Source organism: Plutella xylostella, chromosome 18 (assembly GCF_932276165.1).
Source record: "Plutella xylostella chromosome 18, ilPluXylo3.1, whole genome shotgun sequence".
In the NCBI taxonomy this organism is placed as follows: Eukaryota; Metazoa; Arthropoda; class Insecta; order Lepidoptera; family Plutellidae; genus Plutella; species Plutella xylostella.
In genome coordinates, this window is record NC_063998.1 from 8,621,550 (window position 1) to 8,635,988 (window position 14,439).

The 14,439-nt window shown below is 37.1% G+C and overlaps 1 protein-coding gene across 2 annotated transcripts; it reads left to right on the forward strand.

The window, feature by feature from the left end:
• Window positions 1-2,485: 2,485 nt before the first annotated feature.
• On the forward strand, window positions 2,486-13,801 carry LOC105396661 (phospholipase A1 VesT1.02). Of its 2 annotated transcripts, none has more exons than XR_007267337.1 (7): window positions 2,486-2,671; window positions 4,422-4,583; window positions 6,479-6,645; window positions 7,208-7,412; window positions 8,410-8,648; window positions 12,177-12,299; window positions 13,610-13,801. XR_007267337.1 is itself a non-coding variant. In XM_011568670.3 (7 exons), exons 1-7 carry the CDS (start codon window positions 2,662-2,664, stop codon window positions 13,768-13,770), a joined length of 1,071 nt encoding a protein of 356 aa, XP_011566972.3. In that variant the 5' UTR covers window positions 2,495-2,661; the 3' UTR covers window positions 13,771-13,801. The 2 variants fall into 2 exon arrangements, 1 of the variants encoding a protein (XP_011566972.3); XM_011568670.3 differs by having other exon boundaries at window positions 2,495-2,671; window positions 8,410-8,652.
• Window positions 13,802-14,439: the final 638 nt, after the last annotated feature.

The following is a 14,439-nucleotide window of genomic DNA, read 5'->3' on the forward strand; positions in this document are numbered from 1 at the left end:
GATTTCAGTTTCGGGCTTAGATATACCATGCTGCACATGTAGGTTTCGGCTTAGTATACCAATTTTGCAACACCCTGTATAACTAGAAGCCTGAATTTGCAGTCTTACAAATGTATTATGTTTTTATGGCATATCTAGAGCTTCGAAAGATCTAGAGGTATTATTATGGCGGAACAACATCATGGACAAGTAAGCAAACATCCTACCAATAACAGAGCGTCCGAGCATAATGCATGTATGTAAATGTACACAAACCTAAGTTCTAAGATCCACATGCATACTAAAGTGGCTTGAACTTCAAGACCAGTAGGGTTACTCTAGATCATAAATAAGTAACGAGGTTTCAGATGGAGGCGCTAATCATAACTCTATCCCGTTGCAATAAACCAACCTTTTGCATGACAATTTTGCTTTCATTCGTACGTATTTTGTTAAGATAAAATCACCCTCCTGTTATTGCAATCGAAGTAGTCGTATAAGTTTTATAATATTAGTAACAATGTACCAAGGGAAAGAAGAATGGCGAAATCTGACCCGCTTTGCGTAAGTTAGCAGCCACTAACCAAACCTATTTTAAGTTATTGATAAAAATGTCTACTATCAGGGAAAAATATTTAAAAAAATCTAAACTATGGGGTTCTTGAGGTATTAGGGTTCAAAAGTAAATTAATTAATATATTTTTTTTCGTTAAATAAGTTTTTGATGAATAGTACACGCACAAACAAGTTTTATAATCTAAATCATGAGATTCCCAATACATAGTGCATCACAAAATGTATTACATGATTTTATTTCTGCAAATAATATCAAGATTATTTTTGCACATTTCACACTCGGAAACCTATTTTTATAAAGAGATCAATTTCAAAAATTATTTCATTCTATTCAAGTTCCCGTTATCCCGAAGTAACATAGAATACTTTAAATCCAGGAATTCCCACGGGAACACTTTTAAAAACTATTTTTAGCTCAAGGGTAACATCTAGTACAGTAGAAAGACTTGATCTTTCGGCACTTATATCTTCGTTCTCCCATGCCTCATAATAATAAAATTAATACCAGTATATACTGTAGTCACGGACTACACATCAGTGTATGTTTCATCAATGGCCGCTCTGGGTCATGGCGCTATAGAGAAATTGCCATTCTCCTTTGTTGGTATTCCAAATTGTTACCCTAGAAAATTTGAGGAATCTGGGAAACAAAATATGTCCGAAAATTTACCTTCCCCTAGATTTAAAAATAGAATTTATCCAGAATGCACACTATTAATTTATTTTCTAATATTGCTAATCTAGGATGAAGAATTCTACAAACATCCCAAACCAAGGCTGGCTGTTTGAGGTTCATACGTAGTCGGCTTGATAGATAATCCGTGGTCCATTTAAGGGTTGGGTGCCAGGTACCTGCAATGATCTTTGAACTTTAGCTTTTGAGTAAAATGTTCGATTTTGATATTTTAAGAACAATAAATTGTATTTATATAATCTTACATAACATTTTTACATACGTTACGTGTGAATTTATTTACTTGTAAACACTGTATACGATATTTTTTTTGTTTCTATTAATATTGAGTAAGAGCCGGTGCAATATACACGTTGTAATGTTTTGAATGACGATATAGATAATTATTTTATGTACAATGACGGCCATTTAAATTTGTTAAAATAATATAAAAAGGTACACAGTGGTTACTACTCGTATTTACCAAAATCTTAATCTATGTAAATGATCTGAAGCTATCTCATCTCCATATTATTGGTAGATGCTGATCATATACCTACATAATATTTATTTATTTTGAATAGTTTAAATTAAATATGGGAGTTTTCATGATATAGACATCAAAAGTCTAAAAATAGATTATGAAAAGATAATAATAATAGATTCAATAAATAGCAGACGTAATGTTTTTGTTCTTAATTAAGTATATCCCCTTACAGATAGAGTTTAATATATTTTCAGTGGTAATTGGTCACTTAATACTTAGGTTAAGTATTTTTATTTATTTAAAACAATTCAAAAATGGTACTTATCTTTACAAAAATGGTACTTTTTACTTTATAAAGCGGGCAGGAAACTGTCCAATAGCAGTAATCTCTTCTCGACAGTACGTACCGGAAGTGGCGGTACGTACTTGGCGGTCCGCAACAACCAACTCGTATTATAAAGATGACTATCGGTCACCAGAGCGCCGACTGTATACTGTGAACTTCCGTTAAAATTGTCTATATACTTTTAATTATAAAGTGTATAAGATAAAAAAAAAACATGGGAGCAGAAAAGAGTTATCCGCAAGGTTATTCTGAAAATCTTATTAGGTTCTCTAATTCGAAAAAAAATAACACACGAGCAATGAAAATGTTCCACTTACAAAATTTTATATCGACTCCAAATGACCCCAATTAAAACAACATTTAGAATTAGGTATTATTTGAGTGAAATATTTTTGTTTATAGATAATGCAGACTTTTCTGTTTAGGAGTAATTTGGTGCTTTTGTCACTGGAACATTTTCATAGCTCGCGTCGCGTCGCGAGTGTAGTATACAGCTCAATATTCAAAGGTTCAGAGTTATAGTGGTTGGAGAAAACTCATCGATTTCCAGTGTCCGCTCTGTCGTAGTATTTATTTGTGGCTACCGATGCGAATACGGAAATGAACAGCTGTAAGTATCTGTCTATTTATGAACTTTAATATAAAGTGTACATTAAATAAGAAGCGTCCCTAATCGAGATAGCTTCAGCTTCAGTGATCGTAACTGATCATTGAAGTTAAGCAACACATGGCACGGTCACTCATCGGATGGGGTTCCATCCGTTCAAAACGTTGTTTTTTGGACGCTTCCGTGTTTTGGACGGCACATTATGCCGTGCAAGCACGTGCACACAACTGCCTCTGTGGTCTAGTGGTAGAAGCTTCGCTTCATGACCCAGAGGTCCCGGGTTCGATTCCCGGGTGGGACCATTAATTTGTGTTTCTAAATTGTGGTTCTAAGTTTGGTTAGGACATAGAAGGCTGATCACCTGATGTCCGAAACTGTGAAACGATCCATGCTTTCGGATGGGCATGTAAAGCAGTCGGTCCTGCGCCTAGCTCTCTCCAGTCGTGTCGGTCAATCCGTCCCATTGGGCTATGAGAGTGATGGAACAGAGAGTGCTCCTGTGTACTGCGCACACACTTGGGCACTATAATCTACTCCTGCATAGATGGCTGATCTCAATTGAGATTGGCCGCCGTGGTCGAAATTCGGCTAGGAGGACATCATCACATCATGCCGTGCGTCCCGGTTGCTGTTTCTTGTGTTGGTCGCTGAATTAGCATTGGGCCCGCCTGGTGGTCTAGGCCTAAAAACTTAGACAAAAGCCCTTCCTTGGGAGGAGACCCGCGTGCATCAGTGGGGCCGTGATGGGTAGTGTTAGTGTGTGATGATGATTAAATAAATTTTTGGCATAGGTATATTCTGGATAGTTTCAAAAAGCTTGTTATTTACAATTAGGCTTTTCAGTAAACATACTTTTTTACTAATGTTCTTTCTTCTAATTTCCGCTAGCTACCGATCCAAATACCTATCAGATCTAACACCGGCATGACGAGAAAATTATTAATTTTAAAGGATTCACCTGATTAAATATAATAACTATAGTAGCCTCTCTCTCTCTCGAGGAAAAAGTGAATTAAAAAAAAATATAGTTACTTTTAGTAACAATCTTTCATAGTAACTACCTGCCATGCCTACATAGACTAATTGAAACTACCCATAAAAACCTCTTTTTTCACAGAAACATGAGAATTATTTTATAAATAATTCATTAGGCTACAATGCGAATATATTTAGGCGCCCAATTTCATGGCAATTTATTACCGTGGTAACGCTTAATTATTAAATTTGTCGTAAGCTTTGTGAATAACAAATCTGAATAAATAATATTTTGGAGAGCAAACATTCCATTAACAACATGTGTGTTTTCGTTAAAAAATATAACATTTTCATGTTTTCATATTTCAAACGAATTGCAGGGTTAGCCAGATAGGATACAATTACATCACTTTTCTTACTTATAGGTACAACACGATAAAATCAATTTCTTTCAGTCAACTCAAATTATTAAGGGATAGTGATCAACTGATCAAGAGGAATAAGTTTAGCCTAAACAGCCAGAGGTCCCGGGTTCTATCCCGAGTGGGAAAAAGAACTCGTGTTTTTAAATTGTCATTTCCAACGTAGGACTGTTATGAGAGTGATGAATCAGATAAGTACTTCTCACGAGTACTATGAACACTTTCACATCGTAATCACCCCATGCGACTTATTTTTTAGGAAGAAAAACGCAATCGGCTGATGATACACACTACATAAATGTATTTCCATCCCTCACCCGACCAAATTAACGTTTAAACTCGTTTCTCTTTCCCAGCACAATACTATCAGCTCGTCTGCCTATACCAGCTGCTGCTGCTCGAGCTATGCTCTTCGAAGGCAGTCTACAGGAGAGACCACGCTAAGTTCAGTTTGGGGTCGATGTTCGACACCGGCCTCTCTTTCCTCCACCCGGCCGTGGCGGCGGGTTCTAGTCGGTGTAAGTATTGCATATCTTTTGTCATTATTTATTTATATATTTACGCACATAGACATATGTAAAAAAAGTTGGACTTATCGCCCAAATGCAATTTTTTCAAGACAACCACTTAATTTTAAGAAATAAAGGTACATATAGTAATCAGAGAGTCCAAGTGACCCTTAAAGAAGAAAAACGTAATAAAATCCCATCCAGTATATGCCTGTCAAAATGAATGGATTAAAGTTATTTTGTGTGATAAAAACCTTTACCTCTTTATTGCTCAGTGGATAAAAATCATTGTATTTGAAAAATCATTAATGTCAATAGAGAGCGTTTATCCAATATTGTGAAACAGGGCCCTAAATTCAATTCAACTTTAGGCTCCCTTGCCTGCCACACATACAAAGTGTGTATTTAGAAATTTGCTTTTCTAAATTTAATTGCGACATTAAGTTTGTTGTTTTTGTTCATTCGTCTTCAGTTTCCAACATAATTTGTACGGGCTCTTGCTTCTGGACGCACCTGTGGCTAACCCATGAGCTTTTGTTGAAAAACTTCTACCCTCTCGCAATATTGTTCGCAAAAACAATTGAAATCAACTCTTTTGTGCAACTTTTCAACTTTTCTTAAATTAATTTTCTTGACAAACTTCTGTGAGAGGCTTCGCAAAGCACGTAAAAGCACAAATTGTACTAAAAATATCTACAAGCTTTTGTTCCGATTTTGAGTTTTCAAAGTATTGCTCTAAACAACTTTCGCGGTCTGTTCGCCGCTTCTTAGAATATTCTTTTTTGCAATTTTTTCCCTCCTTTGTTTAGTCTAGGTGTGACGCACGGCTAAATGCAGATTGATGTGGAAACTTTTCAGAAAAAAAACTTTAATTTTCCTTTCCCTCTCAAATGTTTAATAATTTAGGCATTTTCTGTATCTATGGTTGGCTCAGCCAATTCATCACTGACTGAAATTGTATAACTTAGTTTGTTAATAGTATAACCTAATCAATAAAATTATTACCTAGTAAATTAACGATTTTGTAGATCTGTGAATGCAATAGTCTTCTTCTTCTTAACGTAACAGTGACAAAAGCGAAGGACTAGCGATTGCCACAGTGTTGAAAGGATTATCCAGTCGCCAGACGTATGTATGTATGAGGTTTAGTTAATTATGAGGAACGGCAGCAGGAGAGGTCAAGTAAAACCATGAATGATTTATAACTAATACTATATTCAATTGTCCACAATAGTTATCTAGTCTAATTAGAACTAAATTTAGAGACGTCCGATATTAGGTACGTCGCGCCGAGAAGTGTCTAAGTACTATATAAGAAAATATAACCTATGCTTAATTCTACGTAATCGGAGGAATACAAATCTACGTCACTCGCGTGTCGCGTCACTAGGCATCGTCGTCACCGATGCCGCGCCTGCACATAATCCCTGAGTGCAGTGTCTGGATGACGAGGCTGCGTAACAAGTTCATACGCCACTCCTTTTATTATACGAGATGTAGTATAATAGGATGGATATAAAAATATTGTATTTTCTTAACTTCTCTCCTCTCAGCCTATCCCACTACAAATCACTTTTTCGACATCACTAAAGGTGAACTGAATTCTACCAGTATTAAGTTAGCCTTAGTACTTACTTATTTGTTTTATGTACGGTGGCCTGCGCCTAAAAGTATACAGGCGGAGTTTTTACAATAGCGATCTCAAGCTCACATGCTGCTCAAGCACATCCACATAAACACCACTGCTACACACATCACACACAACACGTCCCCGGATTTATAACAGATGTAGCTGGTCCCTTCATCATCAGGGATCGCTATTTTAAAAACTCCGCCCGTATACTTTTAGGCGTAGACCACCGTACAATAAATATTTTAGTATACTCAACAATATTTCTTTCCAGGTGACAATCTGAAAAGCTTCTTCGGACTCACCTACGAGCAGATCCAAGAGAAAAACGCTACTGATTTCTTCAAACAACTCACTATAGACCTTATCACCAACGACACAACGCTGAAATACAACCTGACACACCACCATTTGGGAAGGGTTCTGAACAATGCTACCCAGGTACTATTATTATTTTTAGGGATCTATTTATTTATGTCCTCCATCTAGTGTGCCCGTAACTTAATGCGGTGTCAAGGGTAATGCATCAAAACACCTTTGTGTCAAAAAAAGAAAACTTGAAAATATATAAGTACATAAAAAAATATAGACTAATAAATTAATTAATAATTATTGAAAATAAATATATACCTACTTGTTAAGTATATATAGGCACATCTGTGGTCAAACCGGGTCGCTGAATTAGTCGTAGGTGGGATCCTTTAGGCGCCCACTGCTAGAGTCGATGCGGCGTCGCGGCGGCGTCGTTTTAAGGTGCCATCAATAGCCCCTGGAATATGTATCATTAACAATTAATTTCTCGCCCCGCCTGCTCCTCGTCTTCTGCAGTAAGCGTTCACCTGGCTCGCTACAAAACATAGAGAAGACCTGTCTCTTTGTCACTGCCGCTGCGACGCCGCCTCGTCTCTCGTGCAGTGAGCAATACATGTAACAAAATCATAATAAAATGTAGTATAAACAAAAGACAGTCCTAAATCAGCATCACCACCTTTCACAATCACAGATAGTGATCCTGATCCATGGATTCCTGGAGAGCTCCGACGGCTGGATGGTGCAGGCGGTGGCTCCAGGGTTCCTGAAGATGAAGAACTACATGGTGTTAGCACTAGACGCTCGGAATGTGATCACGATAGACTACTTCCGGTCCTCGACCTACGCCAGGTTCATGGGAATGAAGTTGGGGTCAACGCTTGCGCAGATTATTCAAAGTGAGTAAGTTTTTTTTTGAAACCCTTGACAAAAAGAGGAGTTATAAGTTTAACGTGTCTGTGTATCTGTTTGTAGTAGCGTAGCTCCCAAAAGGCTAAACTGATGTTCGTTTTGTTTTTTAGGTGGAATTTCACCAAACGCTAAACGTATTTAGTAGCCTGTCAAACGTCTGTCAGTACAAAATGTATTTAAAATTTGATTTAAATACAATTTTAAATAAGTTTAGCGTTTGGTAAAAGTGACCCTTAATAGGTAATGTTACCCCGAGTGGTCGTAGCCATATTTTATCAAAATCGGCTTAGCCGTTCAAAAGTTATGCGACTTTTAGTGTTGAATGTGTGGTTGGGTTATTGTATTCTAAACGGTATATGGTTACCAAATAATCTCAAGGGTGTCGCCAGCATTTTCCACATCGTTGGGCCTCAGTTGTTCTACGTAATTACATGTACTTACTACACAGAGTAAGTACCTACCTACTATTTGTTATTATCTGATCGCACGAGGTGGTTACAATAACAACGATTCATTATTATTATGTTTGTCCAGTTTTTCTGTAACACATGAAGCAAAAAATATGAAGGTAGCTCCTATATTTGGAGTTTGGCTGAGGAAATGAATAGGAAAAATATCATATTTTGATAATGGCTTAGCAAAAGTCTGGAAATTATAATATAATATGGAAAGTATAATATGAAAGTACTAACTTTGAAGGGTGTCTTGGAAAGAAAGAAAGCAAGAATATCGTTTTGTATTATAATATACTCACGAGCAATGAAAAAGTTCCAGCACTAAATATTGATAAGTACGTAGGTAGGTACATTAAACAGCGCATTATAATATTCTCCAACTAAAAAAATAAATATTTCGTTAAAATTTAAAATGAAATATTTTGTGAGTTAAACTTTTTCATTGCTTCTGAGTGTATAAACAATAAATAGGGCATTGTAGGTATCATAATCATACCTGACTTCCCAAATAATCTCTAATCTTCCACAGACGGCCAAGACCCCTCCACCATCATGCTAGTCGGTCACAGCCTGGGCGCCCACGTGGCGGGGATAGCCGGGCAGAGAGTCGCCGAGCTGACCGGGCGAAAGCTGGCCCGGATCACCGGCCTAGACCCGGCTCTACCGTGCTTTCCCCCGGACAACCCGGGCGGAAGACTAGATGCAACTGATGCGGACTACGTCGACGTGATACACACCAACGGAGGCATATTGGGAATGAAAGAGAGTGTAGGTAAAATATGTTGTTGTTTTTTGTGTGTGGCTTTTTTTTAATGTAGTTGTTGCTGTCCTATATTATGGTACCCCGGTGGTACAAAGGGCCTTCGCAGTAGTGTGCCACGCAGTCCTGTCTGATTTAAACCAGATCAACATAGAGACCTAAAATCCATTCGTTATGCGCAAAAAATGGTGTTATCTCGCGTCAACAGAGGTAAGTATGGTTGTTGCTGATGATGTCAACTTTATTGAAAGTGGCAAAGAAAGGAAATTACCAAGTTTTCAACTAGGAATGTTGTTACGTAGAATTGGTAATATTGAGTCCACACTGAACTTTCAACTCCAAAGTTCCGATGTAAAACTTTGCAAATACCTACTAGACGAGTTTCTGTATCCCTGTGTCAAATCTTAAACTATTCCTAACCCTTTACTCTTACCCATAAGGTTCAAAGTTGAAAGTGTCCTGTTTGACATTTTCTACTGTACCACCTAAAATGTTAACTTTCTTGACCCGTAAAACTTAGGCAATCTAGCCTAAAGCGACTTTTAAAGTGCCTACTATTGAGCAGAAACTATCTGAACGAAAACCGGTCTAAACTGAACCCTATTGGGTTCTTATAAGGATCATAAAAAATCGTAGGGAACAAAAATTTAAGTATACCAATAAAATACGCGAAGTTTTTCGAATTTCATAAAAGGATCACGAACATTGAACTATGTGATCGAAGATCGAACTCACATTATGAGTACCCTAATGTGTAATTCAGGAAAAAACCCATGTCCTAGATAGTTTTAAAAATATACGTACAGTCGTACATAATAAAACAGGGTCATGTTTTTGTCCATCATATTCAATGTTTTTGTTTTTCACGTCCATGTCAACAAGGAGACAACACGTTTGTTGTTTCAAAACAACAAAATCTTACAAAATAATTACGTAGGTATACGAACAATTTATAGACCCATATTATCAGATGTTATGAACCTAGTTTTGAGACCGGTGGCAGCTCAGTCGGGTGAGCGCCAGCTTCTCAATCAAGAGATGCTGGTTCGAATCCCGGCGCTGACATGTACCAATGAGTTCTTTGAATTTATGTACAATGTATTCCATCGCTCTTACGGTGAAGGAAAACATCGTAAGGAAACCTGCATTTAGATTTATCACATCAATCTAAATATGTGAACCCACCAACCCGCATTGGACCAGCGTGGTGGGAAATGGTCCAAACTTAGGAAGGCAGTTTAGACTTTGGGGATATGCACAAAGGTTCCACTCGAGAGAGCAAGGTGCAGGTACTTACACCCCCACAGAGAATAGAATAGAATAGAATAGAATAGAACCTAGTTTTCTTCAACTGAATTTATGAACATAACTCACTATACTTAGGTATATGTTATTTAAATAAATATGTAAGATAGATCATTATTTAGTAATTTCTAAAAGACTATCTCGGCTGAGAAATTATAATACAAGATAAAAAGGGGATCAATTCAGTAAAATAAGTTAATGAACGCCCCGCGCGGGCCTTAACAAATCTAAAAAAGAGTACTAGGTACATAATAAGTAATTATAATAACTGATTAGAATTAAAAATGGCTAAACTTATTTCGGGAAGCATTCATTATAAAACAGCAGAAAGCAACACTCCACGTCATTAGGAGCAAATGAGAGAATCTTGAATATCACTCTAATGAACTCTCCCAATGTAAATACAGCTTGTGCAGACGGAGAAAAATAATTAAATTATGTTTAGTTACAAATTAAGAACATTCTAGACTCACATATTGCGTGCCCCGTACACGGATAGTCGGACGGACACTATAAATTTAGATGCTTGTTTATACACTCACGTGTAATGAAAAAAATCCTCTTGCCATTGACGTTACATAATGTCACAGGAACTTTTTCACTGCTCGTGTTTATAATAGGCGCCGCCTGTTTTCAGTTAAGTTAAAAGAAGGTTAAAAGTTAGAAAGAAACAGGCAAATATTATTATTTTTTATTTATTTAATTCTTCATTGTACAAATATATAATAAATGCACAAAAGGTGGGCTTAATGCTAAGAGCATTTTCTACCAGCCTACCTACAGGAGGTACAGGAAAACTGGTACAAAAAAATAAATAAATATGAAAGATAAAAGAAATATTATAATATTATCATATCCGTACTATACGTATACATACAACTATCATGTGCTAGTTGCTATGTTTGAATTCTTCTTTTTATTATACAGATCTTAAGTTGATGCCTTGCTACCATTGTCTCTATACAATCCTTTTATTATACCAAAACAGCAAGCGTGAAAGTAATTTGACACTTTGTCGATTTGAATTTAATTCAATTTCACTGAACAAAAACGAACCGCGCTCCCCTCGCGTACATTGCTGAGTGCCCTGAGAATGAATAACTCATACGTTTGACGTTTGTCGACTTAGATTAACAATATACGCACGAGATGGAGTGTCAGTGCAAAATAAAAAACTTGACAAATGATACTCCACTTCTATCTGTGAGCTCTTATTTTGGGGTTCCGCTCATCTGGCATAATATTTATTGACCAAAACTCATTTCGCATATCTCGTATGGTCTAAACTTTTTTGGCCGAACCATCACTTTGCCAAGACTTATGTGGCATAAGGCTCGTTTCGTCTAAAACTCTTTAGGCACAATCTTTAAACACCTAAGTTTCGTTTGCTCAAATTTATGTTCGTCTATGCCTATGTATAATCTTGTTTCTCCTAATGTTATCTTAATAAATAATATATTAAGTATGTAGTAAATGTACAAATTGTGGTATTTTTCTCCTACATCCCGAAAATCACGATATTGTATGATCAAAAAATCGAAAGTTAACGACCAATTTAATGATCACAAACCCCATGAGATCGAAACCTAAAAATAGGTGCGACGACGAGCAAAGCGAGGAGGAGCGTGTTAGGTGCACATGTTCATCAAAACCAAAGCGGAGCGCAGCGAAGCGGAGCGGAGCGTTTTCCAAACAGCGGAAACAATACAAGGCACCAGTTTGCGCTATGTAGGGAGACGCTCCGTCAAAGTTAAAGCCACACAAATATTATTACTTTGTATAAACCTATGCCATAGTTAGCATTATTAGGCTATTCAAGATTTGGCCATACCATTATTAGGCTAAACAATGTTATGCGAAATAACTTTTTACTAAACGAGATTTATGCCATACGATTTTCGGCGTAACGAGACTTTGACCAAACGTTACTATGCAATACGAGATTAGGCAAAAAAATCTTATGCCAAAAAAGGTAGAACCCTTATTTTGAATTCGTACGTTTAGAAGTTTGTGATTTCATTCATTGTATGGTTGTCATTAGGTTGAACTTAAAACGGTTTGGCAGTGTAAAAATTAGGACCGTTCAGCTTTTTTTAATGTGACACACCATATGGTTCATATATTGTTAATCAAAGTCAAAACGGAACAAATTCCCTGTACAAAATGTATTTTATTTTGCGATACGCGTAGTAGATACCTGAAGGTTAATTAAAAAATACCTTTATCCCCAGGTCACAAGGACTTCTATCCCAACGGAGGGCTGAGTCAGCCGGGCTGCTATCTATCCACCTGTGATCACAGTCGTGCCTGGGAACTGTACGCGGAGTCTATCGGGGCACCGAAGGGATTTCCTGGTATGTTTTGTTTAAAAATATAGGGCTAAAAGCCAACAAAGTGTCCCTGACAATTTATAGCAAAATATTGGGTGGGTTCTTATTGGATTTTACCACCTACTCGGTTCAGTCCTGTGGGGGGGTTACAGTCATGTTTACACAAGCAATGAAAAAGTTCCAGTGACAAATAGTTAGCACCCGATTATACTCCTAAACGGAAAAGACTAGCTTAATGACGCGGCCGCGCCGACTGCAATATTCCCAACTAAAAACGTAAATATGGGTGGTCTGAAAAGTTTCCGACCTAACATAGATACAAATTTTTTTTTCTTAAAATTTATTTTTATTCTTCTACATAGCCTGTAAAACAGTAATTAGGCGGCGCCAAAACACGGATTTAGTGCGCCTAAACTGCGCTAACAGAGCATTGGAAATGTTCATTTGAACACGTCGTTGGTCTGAAGTTAGCAAACGCGGCAGCCAACGCGCGGACAGCCTTCTCATGCCTAAATCTTGATTTAATATGTGATAAACACGTTTTCTGGACATTTTCATTGCCTCTGCTATCTTTCTCACTTTAATTCGGCGGTCGTCTAACACCATTTGGAGAACTTTAGCGATGTTATCGTCAGTAGTTACAGTTTTTGGACGTCCCGAACGTTCATCATCTCCGAAGCTCTTACGGCCACGTTTAAATTCGGCTGCCCAAAATTTTACAGTGGTAAATGACGGTGAAGAGTCCCCGTACACAGAATCTAACTAATCTTTGATTTGCGTAGGGGTATTCCCTTTCAAAAACCAATATTTTTAGACAGCTCGATACTCGATTTTTTCAATTTTCACAGAAATGCCCACATCGACTCACTCAAACGACTGTAAAATAAAAACCACGCGTCAAAAATGGCTGAAACTTTGAAGTGTTGCTGTCAAAAGATGCACAGTTACATTCCCTGACTTTAATTGATGTGTGTTGCCATCTTCACGTTGCGGTCGGAAACTTTTCAGACCACCTACGTATTTCGATGAAATTCTAAATGAAATGTTTAAAACATTTTGTAAGTGAAACTTTTTTATTGCTCTGAGTGTATACGTGAAAACGGAAGTGGATCCTAACTAATTGTTACAGACCATATTTAATCGATGTATTTAATCCGTTAAAAAGCCATTGCGATACGGTATTTAATTTTTTAAATGTATGTAAATGTAAGTAAATAACTGATAATGATAACTGATCTTTGGAAAATCGCACTCTTTAATGTCAGAAATTTATAGTTGGACTGTATATATAATATATCAACATACATTATTATCTACCTACCTATTTTCCACAGCGCGAAAGTGCGAAAACTGGACGTCATTTCGAGAAGGACATTGCTCCAAGACTGAAGTGACATACATGGGATTGAACTCCGTAAAGGGAAGCCAGGGAGCCTACTTCTTAACCACTGGACCTAAGCCCCCGTTCGGACTTGGACCGACCGGCAGTGGGTGACATGACACGAGAATTATACATTTAAAAATAATTTTGCATTTTTTTTTCATTTGTGTTTAGCCCAATAGAATGGTTTATTTTTTAATTAATTTGTATTGTTTATACCTCTCAGAAACTATTTTCATATTACATTGCGCGACCAATGTAATAATTCCGATATTTCCAATTAAGTACCTACTAAAAACGTAAATATTTTGAATAAAATTTAAAATAAATGTTTTAAAAAATTGGGATCATTTCGGCTGTGCCATTTCAAAACACAGTAAGCGCCAACTTAAAAAAAAAACGGGTCTTTGATTTATACATTATTTTAGGCGGTTGCGCACAAAACTGCATTGTCAGAATATCAAAAAACCGCTTAGAAACGAAAATAAAAATTCTAAAAACCTAGTAACTCCACCCTGCGATATCAAAAATGCCACGAAAACCATTTTATAATAATATAATATGTGGGGCCATCTCACACACGGCCATCCGACCCCAAGCTAGGCAGAGCCTGTGTTATGGGTATCGGATAGCTGATATATCTGCACAAATACATAGATAGATAGATAGATATTAAATATAAATATCAACACCCAAGACCCGATTACAAATATCTGTCTTTAAACAAATATCTGCCCCAGCCGGGAATCGAACCCGGGACCTTCGGCATAGCAGTCAGGGCCA